A 25,871-nucleotide genomic window follows, 5' to 3' on the forward strand; every position below is an offset into this window, starting at 1 on the left:
AATTAAGGAGTTTAATATTAAGAGACATCATGAAATTAAACATCAATTTGAAAAATCTTAGTTTACACAAAACTGTAAAAGATAAAGATAGAAAGTCAAGTAACATGGTGTGTAAATGAAATAATCAGGAAAAAGTATTATTTAAAGTGGTATATTTCATTATTTGTTTTATTACAGAGTGTGGCCCGTGACTTCAAATATATTTCTCCTTCTGGACACCCCTGCTCTAGATAAAACATCGGATTTTGAAGGAGGCAGCAGCAGGGCTGGAGTAAGGGCAAGGCGCTGGGTTACAGGGGGCAACGCTGCACAGAGAACTGATGCTTGCTGCTAGTGAACCGCAGACTTTTCCGCAGTGGATTTTTATTAAGAGAGAGATCGTACAAAGTACATCACTTATTAATTAGTTTTTGCTAGTTATCTTAGCTAGCTAACTAACCAGCAGCTCAAGATTTTTTAAAATGCAAGGTTCCCGATCATGGACAAGACCGAGGCTGTACCCTCGCTCACCGGAGGTTCCATAGGTGTAGCCCCGCCTACTGCCAATTTACATGTATTTGCATGCTTGTGATGATAAAGTTTTTATTTTGACACTTAAATTGCTGTCCACCGCAAAAACTGAATCACAAACGGTCACTTTGCTTGATTTTTCCATTTAGTGTTTTCATTTTAGGGCAATTAAAAACGTTACTGTTGCATTATGAGTTTAGTTTTGACATTTATTGTTCAATTCATCAAGAAAAGGCAAGGCCAAAGCAAAGCTATTATTTTTCTTTTCACAATTTGCTTTTTTATCTTTGATTTGACTGTGAAATAAATAAAATGGCAAAAACTTTTTAATTAAATTTTTGTCACATATTGCCTGGGCTCAAGTGAAAAATTTAATTGCAAATGTAGTGATTTAATTTCATTTTTTTTTTTGTCATAATATTTTCAGGTTTGGAAAAAGAAAGCGCAAAATGGTATTTCCATATTCATTTTAGTTTTTTCATTTAATTTTTTTGTTGGCAGGATTTATCTCCCATAATACCCATCATTACACCTGATTATATCTGCAGACCTCCTACTCACACATTCCTTCTCTAAACCTGAAATTGTTACCCTGTAAGCAAACAGGCCTGAGCACGGTCCAAATGTATGGCAGATGAAGGCTGTTTAATTCTTGGCACCAGTAAGCCTAAAGGGCAGCCCTGAAGATGCCAGGTTTAGTCTGGCCGGCAGGGTAGGTGCAGAGCAGGAGACAGGCAGCAGGGGGCGTTAGGCCTGTTCCAGCACCCTGCTGGGGCTCTGTGTAACTGTTCACAGATGGCGGCCCAACTCTAATTACACACTTCCTTCCATCTCCAACACGATGTGCATGACTGTTCTCACAGAGAAAAATGTAAACAGTACTTTCGATTTGAGTGACCCATGATATAAAATCCACTGTTAGACACAAGCCCTTGCATTGCCGGGAGAACAAAAGCTAAGAACCTTCATTATGGTGGAGGGGATATACTTGGTTTAGCAGCTTTTGTTACAGAGCATGCAAAAAGCAGGTACCAAAATGTCTAATACTAAAGCTTATGCAATTTGTATAAAACAAAACAACTGCGTCCACTATCTGCTTTGTTTAAGGTTTGTAATTGCTCAAGGGAGGATTCCTTGTACTGTACTGCTAATGCTGAAAAGTAGGTGTAGAGCTTATCTACATGAATCACCTGGATGTAAACAATCTGTTTGTATCTTTCTCCACTGTCTCCTCAAACCCTCAATGTATTGCACTATAAAATTATTAAAACTCTCCAAACAAAAAAGAATAAGTGAAAAGCAATCTAACCTGGAGTCATAAGGGGTGCTCTGTTGTTAGGGGCCACAGTCTGATGCGGGCTTGCATTGTCTGGAGAGATATGGTTGTTGGCTGCATTAGGCCCTCCATGGCCATGGCCTTGCATGTGAGGATGATTATGGTGAGGGGTGTGATGATGAAGGTTATTGGGAGGATTGTTGGCATTTCCAGGGCCTGGTTTACCCTGCATTCCAGGATTGTTCCTGTCCCAGAGGTTGACAGTCTTGTTATAGCTGCTTGGATCACCCCAAGCTGAGGTACCATCGTCAATCTCCATCTTGCGTCGGATGGAAGGTGGTGAAGGTTCTTCCCAACCTGTTGGCTCACCGGTATGATTATGTTTAACTCCTCCTGCTCCTCCATTTCCTCCTGCTCCTCCATTTCCTCCTGCTCCTCCATTTCCTCCTCCTCCTCCATTTCCTCCTCCTCCTCCGCCGCCTCCTCCTCCGCCGCCGCCTCCTCCTCCGCCGCCTCCTCCTCCTCCTCCATTTCCTCCACTCCAGCCAGAACCACTCTGTTTGACAGAGCCGGGGCCTCCCCATGAACCCATGCTGCCACTACTACTATTGCCACTGCCGCCCTCCTGAGGCTTGTTGCTCCATCCCTGTGCTGGGGCACTGGAGCGTTGTGCATCTCCCCAGCCTCCACCAGGCCCTGGGTTGGGTTTTCCCCATCCACGAGGACCCTCTTTCCAGCCTGAAGTCTCTCCCTCCCAGGAAGAGCTAGACGGTCCGTTCTTCTTCCCTTCTCCAGAGTCACCCCATTCACCGGTAGACCCATTGTCTCCTCCAGATCCATTGCCCCATCCGTGGGATTGGGGCTTCGGCCCCTCTCCCCAGCCCTGAGGTTTAGCCTTGGCGTGGGAGTCCTCCCAGGATGGAGATTTCTCTTCGGAGCCCCAGGACTGCCCACTTTTTTGCAGGTTGCCACTGTGGCCTCCGGGTGGAGGGTTGCCCCAGCCCCCAGGACCAGTTGGAGGTTTCTTGTTGCTTGGGGTGTCTCCCCATCCAGAGCCAGGTTGAGTGGAGGTAGGCATGGCTGTCCCCCAGCCTGATGTAGCTGCAGAAGTGGGACAGGGGCCCTCACTCTTGCCCCCAGAGTCAGGTCTTGAGGCAGCAGCAGAAGGTGTGTTGGCACTGCCGGGAGTTGCCATTGGTCCCATATTGGGTGCACTTGAGGATGTTCCCCAGGCATCAGTGCCAATATCGTTCTTGCGATTTGAACGTGCAGCTTCCTCCGTCTCCCAGGCCGTGTGCTGACGAACAGGGGTCTGGCCCCAGCCGGTGTTGCAAAGAACCCTTGGGTCCAGGTCCTGGGCAGGCAGGAGAGGTGGGGCTACATCTCTTGACGAACGGTCCCGCCTGTGAGAGTGCCCATCCATGCTGTCGCTGCTTCCCTCACTGGCTGGAGCATTGGCTCCACTGCCCCAAGAATTAAGCTGTTGATCTTGAGTGGGAGATCCTGTGGATTTCCACCCCTTAGGCTCACTGCTGGAATGGGAATGCTTGTCCCAGTCACCACCCGCAGAAGGTTGTCCCCAGCCAGTGGTGCCTGAAGGTGTCCCTTGACCCCAGCCGCTCCCTGAGTCCCAACCCGAATCCTTGGAGCCACTGGCAGATTTGGCATCTCCATTGCCCCAGACAGATCCCTCCTCCCCATTGACCTGTGACGATCCTGTTGAAGGCTGGACAAAGGAGCCCATGCCCACAGGGGTGACGCCCCAGTTGGACAGGCCGTGCCCAGGGCTCATGGGCTCTTGCTTAGTGTGATTTGGTCCATCAGTGTTAAGGTTCTGAGGTTCGGAGCTAAAAGACACATTCGTGGACGGGGAGGAGTGTGGCTCTGAGGTGTCATTGGGCATCATGCCACCCCAGGCGCTGGTGTTGCCATTGCTGCTACCGTTACCGGCAGAGCTCCCATTGGCACCACCCATATTGCCACTGCTGCTGGTGCCAGAGGGTGGCGCACCTGGTGGGCTACAGAGATTAGTTGGAGGAACATTGTTGGATCCTCCAGAGCTGCCACCCACGCCGGTCCCTTCATGTCCAAGGACTGGCCAGGCGGAGGGGTTGGCGTTGGGATTCAAGTTCAAGTTAAAGTTAGAGGAGCCCCAGGCCCTGGCTCCCATTGATGCACTGCTGCCATCACTCTTCCCTTCCCCACCTCCAGCAGGTGAAGGGCCTGAGCCCCAGCCTCTGTTGATCCCAGCCTGGCTGGAGAGGAGGCCTCCTGAGTGGCCGGTACTGGCTTTACTGGGATGATTGGCGGGAAAGTGGCCTTGCTGGCCAGCCCCCGTGGCCATACTCATACTGTTTGTGCTGCTGTTGACTTCACCGATACTCTCAGTGTCCAAGGTGCATCCTGCAGGAACGTGGCTTTCGCTGCGAGAAATAGAAGGCCACGCCTCTGTATCGTTTTCGTCTATGATCAGTTGATCCCAGCTGTTGCTGCTGGTTGAGGGTACAGCAGCACTGCGATTGGTGGATGTATGTCCCCAGTGGGGATTCTCATACTGCGCTGTCTGGCCACTCTGCGGGGACAGCTCTGGAGAGAGTGAAAGAGGAAAACAGAGAGAATATTAATATTTCAAGCACATTAAACTTTAAAAAAAGTCATGTTAAATCCTTTGAAAATATTATCAAACAAGTCATTATATTACCAGATTGATGGATTTGGCTAAGGCTTTGGCTTTAAAAAGTGTTTAAATAAAAAAAATAAATAAATACAAATCCACATGAATGCTACATTACCACAAACATATCAAGAACTTTTGCAAAATGTACAGTCAGAGAGGTCATGTAAGTCCTTAAATCTGCAATACACATATGGCAAGTGCAGCAGCTATGATTTTCAGACTGCTGTCACCGCAAATCTATACCTCCATAACCACAGTTATTTCTATTGGCCTGATGAGCTCAGAAGTGAAACACACACTTTGCTTTCAAAGAAAGCCTTCCTTTTTAAACTAAGTATTGGCAAGCTCAAAAACAAACCATATCAAGCTCAAGATCCAGGGATGACAATTACTTGGCGAGTGCCGCCCCAATTCCCTGGCACGGGTTCAACTCTGTTGCTATTATGCTTGTACGTCTTTACATGCGCAGACGGTTCGGTATGCACTGGGTCTGGGGAAACCAGCAGCATTCGTTCGAACACTCCGAGCAGGTTGAAGTCTGCAGCCTGCAGAAATCACTTTTAACCAGACATCAGACAAAAGCAGAGGCGGCGTGAGCATATGAGAGCGAATGCAAGAACCTGATCGTTGCAAGGGAGAGAGAAAAAGAGAGGAAAAAAGAGAGTAGTGTGTTTCCGACACAAGCACTGTCCTTCTGGAGAGTCGTTGCGTAGTAAAAGGACGCCATTTTATCAAGCTTGAACCAGTGCCAAAAAAGCTTAGAGCTGCAGTCAACCTCTCAAATCATGCTTTAAAGCATGTGATTTATTAGCAAAGAGCTTGGTGAAGCTGCATGACATGTTAAGCACCACCGTCCCTGAGTTTACGTTTTATCTGCAGCTGTTATTTGTAGGACACTGCAAGACCAGAATACACAGAAGCAGTGCTGCAGAGGGAGAAGAGAGAGGAGGAGGAACAGCTTATCATCTGGAAGGATTGAGGGGGGGAAGCAGGGGTGGGGATGGGAGGAGGAGGAGGAGGAGGGGTGGAAATGACGAAGAAGTGGAAAAGTACCTGAAGATAAAAGCCGCCCGACCATCCTCGCAGAAAGCTTTAGGTTCTGTGTACAGTTCTAGCCATTCCCGATACAAATATGTCTCCCGCTCAGGCTTCACTTTTGAGACGCTGCCAAAACAACCACAGCTCAGAGAGAAAAAGAGAGGGAGAGAGAGCAAGAGCGAGAGAGCGAGCGAAAGAGTGACCGCCCCGTTCATCAGGATCCAACATCCAGCCTCCGCTCCCTCGCTCCAGCCTTTTATTTATAACTCTCTCTTTGCTCGGAGAGCTGATTCGGTCTGAGAGTGCGCGGCGGGTGAAGGTTAAAGCGGAGAGTCGTATTCATTGTGCTGCTGCACGGGAGGGGACAACAAATCAGAAAAGCGTGGGGGGGAGAGAGAGAAGGGGGAATCCTTTCTGTGTTATCCTTCCCCTGCTTCTCTCTCCACTCTTTCATGCTTTGAAACTGTCACTAAATATTTAGCTGAGACCCACTCAGACTGCAATTAGCATGGCCGCTCACAATGGAGCTCCCTGAATAGCAGCACAAAGACAAAAGCAGCCCCGTCCTGGAGCGTGTGGGCTGCACTGGAATGAGCGTCCAACACATACACATGCAGACACACGCATGTACATGCGCACAAACACACACACACACACACACTCCTACAAATAGTGATACCACAGAAGAACCACTTTCCAATCAGTGTTTCCGCTGTGTATATTTTGCAGTGCTGGACAGTCTCTGCAAAAAGATTGCGCTGCTGCTTCAGAATTTTATTAAACGTCATAAAATAACAATTATAAAACCCTGCAAAAGATTTTAAATGGAAATGAAGGATACAGGAGCAAAACAAGTATCGGAAAAAGAGGACTAATAGATAAAAAGATTAAACTAGCTAATATTTATATGTTACACTTGTTACAAGTTTTTCAGTTGAAAAGAGCATTTGCAATGCGGCATAATGCCACCATGTCTTGCACCAGCACTGGCTCTATGCATCAGTGCACAGATTTCAAGCACGATAACCAATTTCTGGCATGATAAGTTATCATTTTAAGACAACCAGTATTTCATATATTATGCCACTGATAAAATGCTAAAAACAATAGCATAATAGGGTAATGCAATTATGCATGTTTATAGCCTGTATTCTTAATTTTCTATATATATAATCAGATTAGAGATTAGAATTGGAATATGAACATTTTAAATATGCTAAATTAATAAAACTCAATCTTTTAAACAGTTAACATACAGACTGATTCTGATTTCATTTCTAAGTAAACACATCAGGCTATATTATCTAGGTCAGCAAAAAATTGAGGTTATGTACACATGTTATGATAACTTGATGACGTAATTAAAATGTTACAGGACTTTTTGATTACCCTGTGCACACGCAACTCAATATTCTGAAAGTACTACATCAAAGTAAAGTCATGGAGACACAGAAAGCCACAGAAAGATCATGTGAGTGAAAAAGTATCTTTTGAGAGCTGGCCTGCTTCTGCTGCTGAGAAAACTCATAGAGAAAACACTCTATACGTTTGTAATAAAGATCTGTGTGAGTTTAAAAGTCTAAAGAACATTTTTGAGGTCTAAAGAACCATTTAACCACTTGTAGTTCTTTACTCTCTCATTGCTCTTACAAAACGGCTTCTTTATTGAATCAAATGTGGCTACTGCACAAATAACCCCCTGAAGCTCTTATAAACTCCTTATTTTTATACAATGCCAGTGCTCAGTGATGAATCTACCCTGAGTCAGGCACTTAGAAAAACAGTTCAGGGTTTTATTCTCTTCTTTCAGAGATGCTCCTGGATCATGTGTTTGGAACAACTAAAATTAGTATAAACTAGTCTAGCAAACCTGGCTAGAACCGCTAAGGTTAGTAGTAGTAACTAGTATAGTAATAGTAACTTCACGAGTATTTTGGCCCATTAAGTCCATTTAACATTCAAATTTGATCAAGTGTAAAGAACAACGGCTAGGTTCACATGGTAAAATGTGGAAAACAACAATAAGGAGAGAGAAAGAAATTTTAGTAATAATGATAACAGGCTTTAACGTTGTGCATAGTCTATACACAGTATTTAGCATTATGCAAAAGTTTGGGTTCCCTAGTTCAGTTTCATGCATTTTTTATGTTTTAAGTGAAACATAATTTATATTTACTTAATTAAACATCCTGCAAATAAATGGCAAATAAATACATACAGTTTTCTTATTTGTTAAACTAAATAAACAAATATTGGATGTATTCATTTAATTTAATTAATTTTCTTTTAAATGCATTTAAAAGTCAGGGTAAGGAGTTTAAATCAATTTGGGACATTTCTATTAAACCATTCTTTTATATGGTTATAAATATTTCATATTTTGATGGAATGTAAAGGACCAAAAAAAAAACAAAAAAAAAAAAAACAAAACAAAAAACAATAAAATGTGTAATTTGGTTAAGAGTGCCACAGGTTTAGCATACATCTTTTCGACTTACTATATACATCTGTAAAAATAAAATAAAATAAAAGACCACTTAAAAATTATAAGTTTTTACCAAATTGAAAACCTCTTGAATATAATCAAAAGGAAGATGGATGATTGCACCAGAAGTGGCATATAATTATCCAAAAGCAGCGTGTAAAACTGGTAAAGGAGATCATGACAAGTTGCATGAAAACTGTGGTTTATGCGTTATTCCACCAAATTTTTATTTCTGAATTATTAAGAAGCAGCTCTGGACCTTGTTATTTCAGCCATTTCTTATTTTCTGCAAATAAATGCTCTAAACAACTAACATATTTATTTGAAATTTGGAAGAAATGTTTCTGTAGTTTATAGAATAAAAACAATGTTAATTTTACCCAAATATACCTATAAATAGCAACAAATGAGAAACTTATTCAGAAACTCAATCTTTTTCCAGAGCTGTATATGGAAATAAGCAGAGAGAGAGAAAGGAAGAGAGAGGCAGAGAGAGAAAGAGGCAGAGAGACAGGCAGAGAGAGAGAGAAAGAGAGAGAGAAAGAGAGTGGCAGAGAGAGAGAGTGAAAGGCAGAGAGAGAGAGAGAGAGAGAGAGGCAGAGAGAGATCACGAGTGTTAAAGGATGGCATTGTTTACAAATGATCTGAGTGCCTCCAGTACACACAATACTCCAAAGTCCACAGAGAACAGGCTCTTATTATACACTAAACTCAATGCCAGCTTTACTGCAGCCTAACAGCAGTGATGTAATCAAAGCCTCATTACTAAAATCAGGGGGGCGGCGCTGGGTTTCATATGTGAACGACATTAAGGTAAATCACCTGAACTGACTCTCGAATGTAGAACTGAGGTAAAAATAAGACCAATATATAAGGGATGGACGAAACATCAGGGGCTGACGTTATCTGGTGATTAAGAGGAATTTAATCATCACTTTTCAGCCAACGATGGCTTACTATGAGTTAAAAAAAAGGCTACAAAAAAAAACCCTTTCACAAGAAAATGATTCCAAAGCTGATATGACCCAATGTACACTACCCACCCCAAAATGTCAATTTAGAGAGTCAAAATATGCAACAACAATATGCAATAGGCAATATGATCCTTTATCTCTGATAAACCACTGTAACACACTAGCCACAACACATTAACACGATGTTAGGATATATTCTGACGTAACATGATCTAATATGATATGATCTAACAGGTATTGATAAATGATAAATTTGGTTGCATTAAGTAATGCTACGATACATCATGCTAAAATACGATACGTCACGCTGCGATACGTCACGCTGCGATACGTCACGCTGCGATACGTCACGCTGCGATACGTCACGCTGCGATACGTCACGCTGCGATACGTCACGCTGCGATAAGTCACGCTGCGATACTTCACGCTTCGATACGTCACGCTGCGATACGTCACGCAAAAATACGTCACGCAAAAATACGTCACGCAAAAATACGTCACGCTGCGATACGTCACGCTGCGATACGATAGGTCATGCTACGATAAGTCACGCTGCGATACGTCGCGCTGCGATAAGTCACGCTGCGATAAGTCACGCTGCTACGATACGTCACACTGCTGCGATACGTCACGCTGCTGCGATACGTCACGCTGCTGCGATACGTCACGCTGCTGCGATACGTCATGCTAAAGTACGATACGTCATGCTGCGATAAATCACGCTGCGATACGAAATCGATATGCAACTCGATGAGAATATGTTTAAATTATGAACAATATCTATCCATATTAAATAAAAGAGACAAACACAGGACGTATTGCCCTGTTCTGCGCAATGAGCAGCAGCAGCAGATCTTCCAGCAGCAGGTCTCTTCAGAGCCCTAGGGACGGACACTAAGCGGAACCAGACCAACGCCTGCTTTCATTCCTGCCCTCCGCTGACGTCTATAAAGAAGCTGTGCTCATTAAAGAGTTAAAGGTTTGTTATACCAATACGTTATTTTACCAATATGGTGCAGTCTGAGAAACTGTGCCCTAGAGAGCACTACCTTACCACCTGCCGCTTTAAAGCCCGCAAAACCCCCCACCAGAGTGTGCTTGTGAGTTCAGATGAACATCCGCATGCACTCACACACACACACACACACACACACACACACACACACACACACACACACACACACACACACACACACACACACATACACACACACATACACACACACATACACACACATGCAGAGCACAATAGCAGCACTGTGTGAATGTGAAGAGGGGGCTTTGCTGATGCCGACGTTCAGTACTTACACAGGGGGCTGTGGGGGTGTATGTTGGGGGGGTCGGTGGCGGGTGGTGAGTGTGAGAGGCTTATGCAACCACCCTCAGGCTTTTAGTTTAACATCACACCAGCTCAGCTCCCCCAGACCCTGTGACTCCACCTACAAAGGATATTACGCACATCAGCCCAGACAGAAGCCATGATCAAAAGTCACCAGCAGGAGGCGACGAGTACGTGAGCGCACACATTTAAAATATGCCCAATTGCCATACACTATAACGTCATATAGACCTAGTCTCACGTTATATTCACATATATATTCACAAACACACACTCCTCCAACTTATCTTATAATGTTATACTGTCATTAAGGCCAAATAGATATACTACACTGTCATATATGCCATCAAAGCCTAAATACCATATAACAAAACCCAGAAAAAACTTATTATAACATAATATATGGCAGTTTATCTTCTCATACTGGTCTAACTGTGATATTATAGCATCATTTAAACTTGACCCTCATTATATATTGTTATCTGTCCACACATCTGAAGAGACATCACTCTGGGGTATCAGGTAAAAGAAATATAATAACTAGAGTTTGTGTAGCAGAGATCAGACTTGCCTTCTCGTTTGATAGACCCGCCCCTCAGACTGCACTCAGTTCAGTGCTCACTTTAAAGGACAAGAAGCAGGGTATATTTTTCCACTGGACACCCACTTTGTCCAGTAATGTAACGCAGTAACAGTAAAAATGCAGTCTATGTACTTTACTAATGCTGCAACAAATGATTTCTTTAACAATCGATCTATCAATAATTTTTAGATTAATCGAGTATTGATTGGATACAAAGGGAATATATTTGTTAATATAAATTTATTTAACCCCTTAAAATTACCCATATACAGGCTACAGGTGTAGGTGATGCAAAACCCTTTTTTCTGCAATAAAATAACTTATTTACATTTTAAGAAAGTATGGGCACTTGGAAAAGCAGCCTGTTCACTCTGTACTCCACTTAATAATTCCAGATCAATAACAGGAATTAACCCAAATTCTGCATGTTTAAAAATAGACGTAAAAACTAGACAAACATAAGGAAACTAAAGGTTTGGAGGACATGAACCGTTTTTATTCGTATTCAGGAAAACATTGACATCAGCAGATTTAGTTAAATATTTTTTATATTTTCCAATACATTTATGCTTTTCAGTACTGTTCCTTATCAAACATGAATGTTTTTTATGTAATGCTTAAATAGAAATCCAGAAGATTTAGGGGTGTAATGTCAGGCATACAATTGACAAAAATCCTGGCCTGTTAAACGTTTGATATGCATTTAATGTATTTGACAAGATATTGTTCAGATATGAAAGATTTTTGAGAACCAATGTTGTAATTGTATTAAGAACACAAAACTTACCATTATTAAAAATATTAGTGTTTACATGAAGAATTAACCGTTAAATTTTACTATTATTATTTTTATTATCATCATTATCATTATAATTTACAACAGTGTATGTAATGTAAATACATACTTGGATGTGACTTTTAAGCACTTCCATGCAATGTTTAAGTCAGAAAAGACCTTGAATAAGGCTTTAAATTGATTATAAAAACATATTTGGATTGATTTTTACAGACTTTTACTCAGAATGTAGATCACTACTGCTGGATTTAAGCTGGGTGTTCAGCGGCACTCGCAACTCACTGTAGTCCCAACTAATCAATGCCAACAATTTTAATAATAGATTTTTATCTATTTAATCAATCAGAGGTGTCAGTTCTACGTTTTTACTACTAAATTATTTAAGTTTCCATCAAATTACAGAACCACAAATAAACCAAAAATACTACAGTCCTGTTTTAACCCCCAAGCTTCAGCAAAATTCAGAACATATCAGTGCTAAATAAAGAAAAAAAAAATGTTTTAAACATTAAACATTAAACTCCGACCAAACCAGAGTCCAACATGTCTATTAACACTTATTTCCCATCTAACAACTAATAACAACACTGGCCACCTCACGCTAACATCAGACTTATAAAAAATCTAAGTTGGTCTAGAATAGCCATTAATATCATTAGCACCACACGAATCACTTCATTCTTAAGAGTGGCTGTGCATTATTTTGATATAGCAGAATACATTTACAAAAACTGATTTTTTAGAGAAAACATAAAAAACAACATGTACCAGTATTAGCGCAGACAAAATTCACTGCTGGAATCAGACACCGGAGATAGAAAAGCAGTAAAGAAACCTGAGATGGAAAACGGGCTGTTTTGTCTTTAAAACATCTGTGGATGTTTGAAGCTACACATCATACAGTAACTACAGCTCAGAGCAGAGGCACTAAATCAGTGGCGGCTTCACTTGTGAGAGTTCTTGTGCTGTCAAAGCTTTTATACAGTTATTGGAATCTCCTAATTCTGAACCAGAAGACGATCTTCCTCTCTGTTCAAGCCTCCATTTCTGACTGAGCATGGACAGTTTCTGAAGAACATAGAATAAGACGTGAACACAGCAGCAGAATGTAAAAGCCATTTTGACAGATGGGGAAAGAAAAGACTGGACAAAAAAAAAAAAAAAAAAAAAAACATCAAACAAACCACCTGCCTGTAGAGCCAGGTAGTCGCTCCAAGGCATTTGCTTTACCCACATGCAAAATAAGTGGGTTTCCTGGCTACAGGGCATCCCTGGAGAGAGCTGCTTGGAGTGTCTGGACCTGAATGTTTGTGTGCTTACAATAAACAAACGAATATTAACACTTCTGCCTTTTTGGCAATGCGAGCTGCGGTTACTGCCAGCATTAACAAACGTGTGTTACAGTTCTATATTAATTCACTCATAGCTTATTGACAGGTGGCGATATTTTGTGGGAGTTGCACACTTCAATTTCAGTCCATTCTACATTTAGGTTTAAGTAGAAGAGGATATTCAGTAGTTTGGACACACTCGCTCATTCAGTGTTTTTATTTTTAGGTTTTTTTTTTGTACATTCTAAATGAATACTGAAGTAATTCAGACTATAAAGGAACACATAAGGAAACATCTAGTAACTTAAGTGTTAAACAAACCAAAATATGATACGTTTAAGTATGAAGCATTTAAGTGGCTCTTATCTGAGGAGTTGAGCTTTTTATAAAAAAACTAATTAAAGCATTTAAAGGAAAGGAACAGATCACATTTCCACTTTAAAATACAGACAAAAATGAATATGTTCAATAAACTATATACAACATAAACTAAGCTGCTAAAGAAAAAGGCAAAAAAATGGGCAGATAAGCTAAGTGAGTTAATTATTGGCACTTGTTTTTCATGCTTTATAGGGTTAATGCTTCCACCTTGTGTGAACAATGTGGCTAATTTAGCTTTTTATAGACCTTCAGAAGCAAATTCATGAAATACAGTATAGTGATGAAACACTAGCTATTGTAATGAACTAAATAAAATCAGCCACCTTTTTCTGGGCCAGCATGAGTTTTGCTAAGCACATATGGCTTTGGTGTTGCTACTTCCTAGGTGGTTGCTGTGGTATCCTTTGTGGTTGGTTGAATCTTATTTTTGGTATTTTTCTGTTTTTAACACCTAAAATGTGACAAAACTTTTGCGTTCATTTAATTAAGATGGAAAAAGTTCAGCAAAATCTGTTGCTATGCAGAAACTGTTCTTCTGATCAGAAAGTTTTATAAAATACTCCAACAAACACACAGACTGAACTATTTGGAACTGGAGGAATTGTCCTATATTTATCAAATTTTACATAATTCTGTACATTAAAAATAACTATTGTTTATTGTAGCAATGTTTGTAGTAATAATAACAGATAATATTAAATGTATTAAATAAATATTAACTCCACAAATTATAAAGAAATCTAAGCTCTGTAAAAAGCAGTAAAAATTGTAAAGGTGCGGCGAGACCTTGCAAAATTAAATCAGCTTAATATATTTCTTGTTAAGTGTTAAATGTGTCTCTTATGTACAGCAGTAGTGCTCAGCTCAGGCATAACTATTATACTTATATTCACCCTTCATACTCCAGTAACATTTACATCAATATCATGTCTTGTCTCGTGAGATGAATGTCTTGTCACACTCCTAGTACAATAAATTTTTTTGGTGTTTTATAATTGAAAACATTATGCAAAGTTTAAAAAATTGCTGGATAATTGCTAATATCAGCTATTCAAAAATCATACGGGATTGATTTATTGCTTATAGAAATAATACCTGGTTGTAGTCCTAATTATGGGTTAAATGTGGCAGAAAGTCAGTTTGTACGTTGTCTTTTAATTCTCGTAAAAACTGTTCTTTTACTTTTTTTGCAATATGTACCGAGGCAAACTTTAGAAAGTTAGACATGCACGCTTGAATCTGTCAGAACTGCAAACGTAATTTATTACATAACCCACCATATAATTATGTAGTTAAATTTAAATGCTACAAACCAAACAACAGTAATAACTGTGGACTGAGGGTTACAGTTTGCCACAGTCAGCAAAAAACAGCCACTTTGTTGCTTTCCAGTAATCTAGTTTCAGCCCTTTGATTAGCTTGTTGTCACTGACACCGCGGCGACATGCAGCACTGCAGCAGGGGTCTCGAGGGGGAATAAGACTGAGGACGCTTTTAGCTGCTGAGGGATGGCTCTGTGCCATTTGTATAACAAGAGGAAATCCTCTCCAGACACCAGCCGAGGTCCCCCCCTTAGCCTGGTCAGACCAGTAAAGCGTGTACATGCATGTGTTTGTATGGTGTGTCTGTGTGTCTGTGTGTGTGTGTGTGTGTGTGTGGGTAGGAAGTGTAAGTCTGGATCAGTGTCAGGCCTCAGGTCCGTGTGGTACTCAGGGGACTAGAATGCAGTGATGTAAACAGCCCATAATAACCCATAATCCCCCTTACTGAGCCTCAGTGCCTTCATAGTGCAACAAGCCACAATCAAAACACACCAGAGCATTTAAAGTTTAAGAGTGGACTGAACGACACAGTAAAGATATAATTAAACAACAATTATGATATTGAAATACAGCCTCACACTGGTTTATTACTTTAACACAGTATTAAGAAAATATACGGTTAAAGTTTTTATTGCACTGTATTATGGGTATTGAATTTAGTAGTGAATTTCCTGGTTATCTTGGTCGCTATATTCACTACTGTGAGGTAAAACGTTCACTTTCTTTTCTTTAACTATCTGTGAACTATGACTTTCTAATTTGTGTTCACGACCATCTGCTGTGGCCGCGCTGACCTCTATAGGAGCGACCCAGATCTTAAAACCAGGAAACTGAGGAAATGCTAAATGCTAATAACTAGATAAGTGTCTGAACATGACGTTTTTTTCCTGCTGATGCAAAAAAAGCAAAGAAAAAAAAAATAATAATTAAAAGCACATAGAGTCAGTTTGTAGACTTTGAGATGTATTGTGGGCAAATTAGCAAGCATGCTAATCACCATGTTACCTCCTCAGTTTCGCTAGAAAAACTAACACATAGAAATTACCAACTGCTACAACCACAGCAGTTATATTTTGAGCTATATCTTAAAAATCAGCGTGTCATGCTGTACTTCACAGTAAACAAAAAGCTGGTATAAGTGCTGACTCTTGTATTTTAATGTCTGTGGTAAATTAGGCTAGCTAGCATGCTTAGCATGCTAATTGCTAAGTTAGCAACCTGGTTCAGTTAAGCTGAATACACAGGGTAAATTAAATCAAAACTATTACTGTAATATGTAGTCTAATACTAAAACTTAGTAGGAGACACTGTACTGAATGAATACAATATAATATAATCTCAACATGATATAATTGTTCTCATGGTTGTTTTACTGTTTATGTTTACAGTAGCTACGTTAGGCAGCCCTGCTAAAATGCCAAGTTAGCTCCAAGCTAGGAAAAGCTACACACAGGGCCCCAATATTAGGAGATCTGTGTTGAGAGTTTTGCTGTCATTTCTTAAGAATCAAGTTTTTAAATACAATTATTTTAGTTATTTTTCTATTTATGGGTTAAGATCTTGCTAAAGTATTAGCATGCTAATAGCACAAGGAGCAAATATTTATTTGTTCGCAAGGTGCTGAGGGCGGCAAATGATTTATTGTTTACCAATAGTTCACAAAAAAACATATTTGAAACTATTTAAAATTTTAAAATGTTTTACTCTAAAGAACCAAACGAAGTATTGCTTGCAGTGAAAACAGTGTTTAAAAGGACAAAAAAAACATCATTTTGCTTACTGTATCACTTGCTAACAGAAACCCTTCCTTGTAATCTCCTTATTGTTTACAGTATCACAATATTTTAAATCGTAGTATCTGTATTAATCAGGTTCTTGCCAGTACACAGCTCTCTTAAGCACTGAGTCTACCTGTTTACCTACACTAAAAAACACACAGAGCATAGCACTATGAACAGCAGCGGAGTGTTCTGCTCTGCTGGCGAACGTGCAGCTCAGATACAGTCCACTCTGGAGCTGCCATGTGACGAGGAATTGAAAGAAATAAAGAAAGAAAGGGGGTGAAAGAGAGAGTGAGTGAGGGAAAGAAAGCGAAAGAGAAAGAAAGCTAAAACGCTAGCACAATGAATGCAGCCACTGTGCTTCTGGCGGCTTTGAGCAGAACTGTGGGTGATTCGGCTACATTCCAGTGGCTTCCTGTAAAACGCACAAACTCACGCACACACACACACACACACACACACACACACTTGCTTGCTCACACACACTCGCTCACATACACACTCACACACAGAAGGCAGGGAGCTCCTATTACGAGCTGGGTTCCTAATGGGCGTTAAGTAATATCCAGCGGAACCACAGCTCGGCACACGTGCGGCTTCACAACACAACTTCCAGCTGAGACGGTGCGTGGAGGAGCAACAAGCAGATTACCTCCCCTGTTAAACCGCAAACAGCAAAAACCTGGCATCTCCAAATCTAGATATCTCCAAATCTAGTTCACAGATTAAATAGCAGTGAGATGCTTAATGTGAAATTAAAGGTATTTATTGTCTCTGACTTAATGATCAAATAATAGTAGGATCGTGCAATTGTACCAGTAAAAAAAAGTAATGACCTTTTAAATACCTGCAACAATTTTTTGGGAGATTAGTTTTTTTTGGCAACACATACTGTATATCAAAAGTTAGCAGAATTCTCATCTTCTTAAAGAAAAACTTGAAAATATAAAAATAACAGTCGTTTTGTCTAGCCTCAAATATGTTAATAGTTTTAGTACCTTAAGGAGCATCTTTCTCTCAGATAAAGTTAATAATATATCTTTGTTAAAGAAAAAAAATTGTCATTCTCAGGGACCGAAAAAGTCTTAAAGTTTTATTTTTCATGTTTAACTGTTACAGTAGGATAGAGTTCAGTTTGTTAAGACTCTAATTGTTCTATTATTTTGTACATGACTGTGCCTGTGTTTTTTTATTATTTATTTTATGTTGCACATTGCTGTTTTAATAGTGCACACTGCTGCTACCAAAAAAATACAAATATATCTTAATAAAATTATTAAAATTTGACCATTAGTGCCTAATGTGTTGTATTATAGATCACTTGTATCACTTTGCATCACTTATATCAAGCCCATCTTTTGAAATAAGATATTGTAAATTTGATTAATCAAACCAATGACTGACTATAGACTAATCTAAAACTGGCATAGGCCTCTCTGCTGTAAAAAAAAAAAAAAAACAAAGAAAAAAAGAAAATCGAGAATCGAATCGTATTGTGACCCTAAAATCGGATATAAAATCGAATCGAGGATTTAGAGAATAGTGACGCCCCTAATCAGAGCGCATTCTAAAACTTAGAAACACTAAAACAGCCATTTTAGCAATATCACAGCAACCACCTGGGGTACCACGGCAACCCCCTAGCAACAGCTTAGTAAGAACACATTGCATAGAATGCCATACCATAGCAAGCAGCCATCATCAGCCTAGAGACTGCCTGGATGTGGAAACCACTGCAGCTTTGTACCCATTCTTTTCTTCCTTAATTTACTAGATGCTCTAGTAAATGCTTGCTTTTCAATCATGTTTAAAACTCTGGGGTTAAAAGAAGGTTTCTATCCTATTAATATTTTTAATATCTTTAAAATAACACAGCACAATTGAAAACTTTGTCTTTTTCCTCTCACTGTGTCTAAGAAAGACTACTTTTCAATTTTCCAGTTTAAGAACAGACTGGGATGTTTGTGTAAATAAGCTTTAGGATAGTCATATTGTTAGTTTACATTCTGGCTCATTCACGGTAATGGGCTCTCCTCACTTTTTCAAATTAAAGCCAAAACGTTCCTACACAGGGGCTGTGAAATGCAGCTCTGAAACAAAGTCCATCTGTACTTGTATGTGCCTAGTGTGGACACATAAGAATTTCTTGATATTTATACCTCATGCCAACATTCCTGGCAATTGCGTACCTTCACGCCAGAGCTGGGGTAGTGTTCTGTACAAACTAAAAACAGAGGAAACAGATCCTAATGTTTACATGTAAAAGAATTTGGGAATTGCATATATAACTGGGTGAAGGTGAAATTACAATGAGTTTACAGAAGTTTACAGTATAAACACACACTTAAGTGATAAAAAATATATATACAGCCCTGGAAAAAAATTAGAGACCACTTAAAAATTATGGGTTTCTTTGACCTCTCGAATATAAATCAAGAGGAAGATGGATGATCACAAGCCATTAAACCAAGTTGAACTGCTCGAATTCTTATTGCACCAAGAGTGAGCAGCATGAAGTTATCCAAAAGCAGTGTGTAAGACTGGTGGAGGAGAACATGCCAAGATGCATGAAAACTGTTTTAAAACAAAGTTATTTTACCAAATATTGATTTCTAAACTTTCTTAAAACTTTATGAATATGAATTTGTTTTCTTTGCATTATTTAAGGTCTGTAAGTTCTGCATATTTTCTTTTGTAATTTCAGACATTTCTCACTTTCTGCAAATAAATGCTCTAAATGACTATTTTAATTTGGATTTGGGAGAAATGTTAGTTGTTTTATTCTATAAACTACAGACATGTTAATTTTACTCAAACATATACCTATAAATAGCAAAATCATAGAAACTGATTCAGGTCTCTTAATTTTTGCAGAGCTGTATATACTTTCAGAAAGACTGCTCCTATACAGACAAGATTGGTGACCTCTTTGTCAGTAATACAAATCTATATCAACTTATTTTTCCACCCACCATCAAATATGTCAAACTGCTACACGCTAACCATTGGCCAGTGTGCCTTTTTCAGAGGAAACCCAAGGACCAAATCATAACCAGGACTCAAGGAATAAAGGGAGTGGCTTCACTGCTTTGGAACAGTTTTCTGATGGCTCCTGTCAATCAGAAGGAGCTTCCATCTGAATTGCACCCACTTACTGTAAACTATGAGTCACCCAGTCCGCTTAGCTGGGCCGCTGCCACGTTCCTGCTTTCTGCAGTCAAGCAGTCGCAGAAACGTATTGCTAGGCTGCCAAGCCCACAAACAAACAGACTTTAGCGTACGCGTCTACGTGCCTACCGAGACAGGAAACAACCAGACACAGCTCGGCACAGAACGCCTCACTTTGCCTCGCCCGCTGAGCCTATGAAACTGGAGCAGAGAAAACGAGCAGGGGTTCTGCAACCAACCACACATGCGTAGGAAGACGCCACACAGATAAACGGCTCAGTCACACGACATACACAAGGCGTACAATGTTTTGGTCATGTGCTCCGTTGAGATGGGGATGAAAAATGATTTCTAAAGGGTGGGCCGTTTGTGATATTTCCACTGAAAAATGCAAGACTGCTGCAGAATTCACTGTATATTTGCAGGACCATAATAAACATCTGTTTTTCTGGACTGCTTAAAGTGCTCAAAAACTAATCAAATTCACTGATCTCATTAGAATTTCTTCAGCTTCCTCTTTTGCTGCAGCATCCTTCATCATCTAAGGGCTACGTTTATATTACAAACCTTATTAATCAATTCAGATCAGATTTTTCTGGAAGGTTTTTTTTTCATCCTTTTTTCATTCTGACAGTTTGCAGTTTGTAGTACATTGGAGTGTAGGGGACGATCATGCGCTATATAATATAGTATGGGGGCTACAGGCTACTGCAGAAGCCCTACTCGGTGTAGAGATCTGCGCAAACGAATTACCCAAAATAATGTTGTTAAAAGAAAAATATATTTTTGAGTATATAATCATGCGCCTTCATTTTAAATATTATTTCCCCCATTCATAGAAATCCTAGCCTAGTCTTTTATAGCAGGGAATAACTGCCCATCGGCACTGCAAAAATTAGCGAAAGTGAACAGACTTTCTCGGAAGAATTTTGGCCTCCATCACCAACAGCAAGAAGCATGCGTACAGACAAAAAGGCAAAAAAAATCTGATCTGTCTGTTCACATTCAAAATGAATGCTATAAAATTAAGGACATATACAACCTAGGATCATATGTGAATGTGATTTCATTTTAATCTTAAAAGAATGAATTTGATATGTGCAAACTGCCCTTAAAAAAAACAGATTTGTGTCACATTAAGGCTTATGCACTACAATCCGTCAGTGTGGAATCACAATAGAGAACTTCTTGAAATGAAACAGTAGAAGACATATCACCCATTATATGTTTTGTAGTTCATTACTGTCTGACAGAACACCTGTGTGGATCAAACTGACTTTACAGCACACTCTGCATAAAATGTTATCATATAACACATGATCGCCCCCTACACTCCAATGTGCTACAAAAGAATGCTAAACATTTGACAGCTTTACTGAGTAAACTTGTTCCTTTACAATATTAGTCATTTTAAATTCCCAACCAGCAGCTTGGGTTAAAGCTTAAACATCTATATTTAATGGTATATTTTCATACATAAAGTGCACCAGATTATAAGATGTATTATGCGACACTAGGAAGGAACAGCTTTGTCGCCATGTTATCCTTCTAAAAGAGGAGAGCTAATTTAAGTAAACAAAACTGTAATTCTTAAAAAAAATAAATAAATCAAGTCGAATCAAGTCCAACGAGTACTGGATGTTGATCTACACAGATTCCTCTCCTGAAAACTGTTTATTTGGGTGAGTATTTACAGCAAGTTTGGATTTACAGGTTTTTTACTAAAGCTAGAGCAAGGTTAGCCGCTAATGCCACCCGACAGCGCTACACTGAGGAACCCTAAGTGTTCTGCCGAACCAGGGTGATATTAGCTAGCGGTTCATCCCATATAGCTTGTTTTAACATGGTAAACACGCAGGCTACAGTCTAGTATACTCACCTTTGAACAGCAAAAGAGCTAGCGCTGTGGTTAGCGGCTAATGCTAATGCTGCAGCAGTGCTATTCACGTGGTTAGCAGCTGGATAACTAAACTGAAACTCCTTTATAACGCTGTACTTCAGTGGAGTGGCTTCACTGCTCCTTAATACCTGACTGGTAAAATTTATACATAAGGCACACCTGACTAAAAGGCGCACTGAAGATTTTTGGGAAAATGAAAGGATTTTAAGTGCACATTATAGTGCAAAAAATACAGTACATTTTTTTAACTGCTAATAATGCTAAGCAAATCACACCATCTCCTACAGTTTCTGAACTTTACTGCAATCTGTCAGAAGCACTGTGTGGATCATCAGAATGTTACAGAGCATTATCAAATATTTTCAAAACAAAAGAAAACAGTGCCCCCTACACTTCCTGTAGTGTATTACAGCCTCTCAGAATGACCATGTAAATCAACTGAGGATTAGAACAATGTAAGTAGGGAAATTTAAAATGTTCTGAACCGCTGGAAACTGCTGTCAATGATCCTCAAACCAGGCATCTGGGTGTGGTTATTAAGAGTACAGTATGCAGAGAGAGGACGGGACTCGTGCTATATGAACCTGCCCACACAAATTAATGGATCAGTGTGAAAAGTAAACCTGGCTGCTGCTAACCTGGGAGCGTTTGGCTGGAGAATGGCTGAGATGCGGGGCTGCCCGCAGACGGCTGGACCACGGCGATGCTTCCAGCGGGCAGGGGCTGACCCCTCTTCAGCAGCTGCTTTTGCTCGTGCTGGCGGAAACGAGGGGGCACCTCGCGGGGTGGGTAACGGAGCACTGCCGGCTGCTGCTGCTGGGTGCTGGAGGGGGTACGCTTTCCATTTCCTCCACCTACACCAACTCCACTACTGCTGCTGGCTGAGGGCACAGATGGGTTGGTGGCGCTGGGGTTGGCAGGGGGAAGAGGGGCAGGGCCGGGCTTGGCAGAGTCTGGCACTGTGGGTACAAGTAAAGAGAGAGATAGAGTCAGAACTGTACATTATTCAATAAAATCTGAAAGCTGGACAAATCTACTCCAACTTAAATTACAGCTCTGGAAAAAATTAAGAGACAACTTCAGTATCTGAATCAATTTCTTCCTGTTTTTGCTATTTAAAATGAACATTGTTGTTTTATTCTATAAATTACGGATAACAATTCTCCCAAATTCTTATTAGCAAAAAAAGAGAAAAGGCTGAAATAACAAAAATATGCAGAGCTTTCAGACCTCATATTCATAAATTTAAAAAAATTCAGCAATCAATATTTGGTGGAATAACCCTGGTTTTTAATCACAGTTTTCGTGCATCTTGGCATGTTCCTCTCCACCAGTCTTACACACTGCTTTTGGATAACTTTATGCCACTCCTGGTGCAAATATTTAAGCTAGGTTTGGTGGCTTGTGATCACTCTTTGTGATCAATTTTTCCTCTTGATTATATTCCAGAGGTTTTCAATTTGGTCAAATCAAAGAAACTCATTTTAAGTGGTATCTTATTTATAAATAATACAGATTTGGAAAAACTAAATAATTTCAAATACAGATTGGCACATAATTAAAAATGGGTGGTCAAATGTCAGAAACTGACTTGAATATTAAAGTATATTATTTATCTACAAAAAGTAATATAAAAATGTAAATACATAATAGATTTATAATAACATCTATAATAGAACACAGTTAGGTTCACTTAGCAATTAACCCACTTGTTGGCAACATGGTTACTTGAAGAACCAGAAGTGTTTTTTAAGTGATTCCATAAATAATCCTTTGAAGTGCCTTTATCTTTAATACATTTTATACATGAACGTTTCTTCTATTAATGATGTAATGATTTATTTTCGCATTTGTTTTAATCATGTGATGCGTCTTTATTGTCTGAACAGCAGAGCACCCTAGAATGAATCGGAGATCATATCTCCCACCTCCAGTAAAGGCTAGTAAAGGTCATACGCTGTGCTGAATGTGATCTAGTTAAAGCCTGAGGCTTCAGTGGGGTGCTAGCGTAAGGCTGGCTGAATGAGTACTACATGTTACATAACATCTGAACTCAGCGCATGTTGGACGCCATGCTCCTCCTACTGGGAGGAAAAAACAGTCCCCAGTCCTGCAGGCTCCATGCTAACCTGAAGTCCATGTTCTATTTTCAGGCACAGCTGAATAATTCATACAGGCTACTGAGAAATGATAAAAGTATTAGGAATAATGACTAATGGGGGCTGCAATTTTTATACTACCACCACTGCTACTACTACTACTAATTATAATAATAGATTTACTACTCTTACTAAGAAACAACATAACATAATCCGACAATTTGAATCTAGCAGTTTTACAATTAAATGAAAAATGAATGTTAAACTGAAAGCTAAAAGTTTCTTTTCTTTTATCTTTGATGTAAATTTGATTTTTTTTAATACAAAACCATCCAAAAAATATAGAGAGTATTAAAATAAAAAATGATAAAATACACCAAGACCTTGAAACATGAAAGGAAGGACAAAATAAAAAAAATAAAAAAGCAGGTTGAAGGAGTAGCCTTGAAAAGAAGCCTAGGGGAATAGAATAGAACTGAACACATGCAGATAGGGTTAAACAGTATGGTAGAGGTGGTGGAGATGCAGGGGGTTGTCCTCTGCAGCGCTGTTGCAGTACTGAAGAATGGAGTGGGTCTGCATTTACACAGCCTGCTGCTCCAGCCATGAACAAACGCTGCGTTCCTATTGGCCGATAGAGGTGATGAGTAGTGGAGTTATATAACAGAGCAGAGGCCTGCTCTGGAGCGGTCACCAGCAGATGGATGTTATGGATTGTGAGCGAACATGAACTCTGTACACACAGACAAACACACAGACAAACGTAAAACTATCTTTAGGAGGTCTCACAAAGGAACCAGGGATTCCATCTCAACAGCGGACAAAGCTCACAAATTAAAAGACAACTTGATTTTTCTTCTATCTTTAAGTGCAGTAATCAAATTCCACCAATAACTGGATTTGTATGGTATTTTGTTTGTATATACACAAAGCTATAAATACACCCGCAGGCCTACACACACACACTGATCTCCCCCAGACACGGCCCCTTTCTCTTGGATATGGAGAGCTGCTTGCGCAGGCTGCTGTAGCCCAGAGACTGTATGAGCCAGAGACAGTGACGCCAAACCCTGATTAACTCCATCCAGCTCAGCCTGAGCCCAGAGGAGCTCTCCTTACTCTCTATATATTTCTCTCAAAAGCCAGCTTTCTATTCAAACTATGCATAGTTCTACAGTTTGTGCAAAAATATATAATATAATAAAATAATACATATATATATATATATATATATATATATATATACATATATATATATACATATATATATATATATATATATATATGTATATATATATATATATAAATATATGTTTAACCATAGAAATCAAACACTTTGATTGATGTGGGTAACTGTGATTAGGAATGGCATCGAAACATGCAGAAGAGAGATTTAACTCTAAAAAAAGGTCTGCTTTTAGAAGAATCATCTTTACTTTTTTATTGCTGTGTACTGGCAAGAATTTGGTGATATGATACGCATCACAATACAAGATTACTATTCATTATACCACAGTTAGTTCCAATCATGCAATATGATTGGCTGAGAGGTGTTCTACGAGTGCCATTATCAGCCAATATTACTCGGCCACATACAGGTAATCGAGCAATGAGGCAGCGCTTACAAGGCAAACAGCGCAGTAATGGCAACGGCCTACAACTGCAGCACAGCAGTGCCAATATTTCACATTATAGCACTCCCTCAAGTGTATTATTGCTCAAACATAACTCATTAAACTGGGATAGAGACTGTATGCATGATAATATATTGTGATTGTTCACATCAAATAAAAAAAATGTAGTTTTGAACAACGGAGTACAATACTGCTATCCAGCAGTCGGGGTTTAAACACAACAAATAAATAACACTGTGACACCAATCTGTTCATGTAAACTAATACTGAATACCCTAAAATATCGTACCATATAACCCACCTCTAATTATTCAAAATCAGGGTACTACTTTTTTTCTATTTTTAGTTTCTCATATCCCATGATATATCTACTAGAGACAGATTTTATCTGTCTAGTATCATTCATTTTACTTTAAGCCTGAATATATGGAGATATTTGGAGTATAAAGTAGAAGTATTAGTATCCTGACATTCTGAATCCAGCACCAATTAAACTAATATTAGGACACTGTGGATTGGAATTCTTTAATTACTTTACAGTATATCAAGGCTTATTTTAAAGTGCAGGCTCAGAGGT

General features: G+C 39.6%; 1 protein-coding gene across 3 annotated transcripts in view; it reads right to left on the minus strand.

Moving 5' to 3' along the window:
* The window catches only part of tnrc6c1 (trinucleotide repeat containing adaptor 6C1), an 88,431-nt gene that overhangs the window by 28,366 nt on the left and 34,194 nt on the right, over nucleotides 1-25,871 (minus strand). For 2 of the 3 annotated variants that reach the window (XM_049467621.1, XM_049467620.1), the window contains exons 4-5: nucleotides 22,200-22,520; nucleotides 1,820-4,372 (exon numbers count right to left, since the gene is read on the minus strand). In XM_049467621.1, coding sequence (XP_049323578.1) covers nucleotides 1,820-4,372; nucleotides 22,200-22,520 — 2,874 coding nt within the window. Of the gene's footprint in view, nucleotides 1-1,819; nucleotides 4,373-5,516; nucleotides 5,884-22,199; nucleotides 22,521-25,871 lie in introns of those variants that run through there. The other variant, XM_049467622.1, reaches the window with a different exon arrangement.

The sequence above is a fragment of the Astyanax mexicanus genome, chromosome 19 (assembly GCF_023375975.1).
Source record: "Astyanax mexicanus isolate ESR-SI-001 chromosome 19, AstMex3_surface, whole genome shotgun sequence".
Lineage (NCBI taxonomy): Eukaryota > Metazoa > Chordata > Actinopteri > Characiformes > Acestrorhamphidae > Astyanax > Astyanax mexicanus.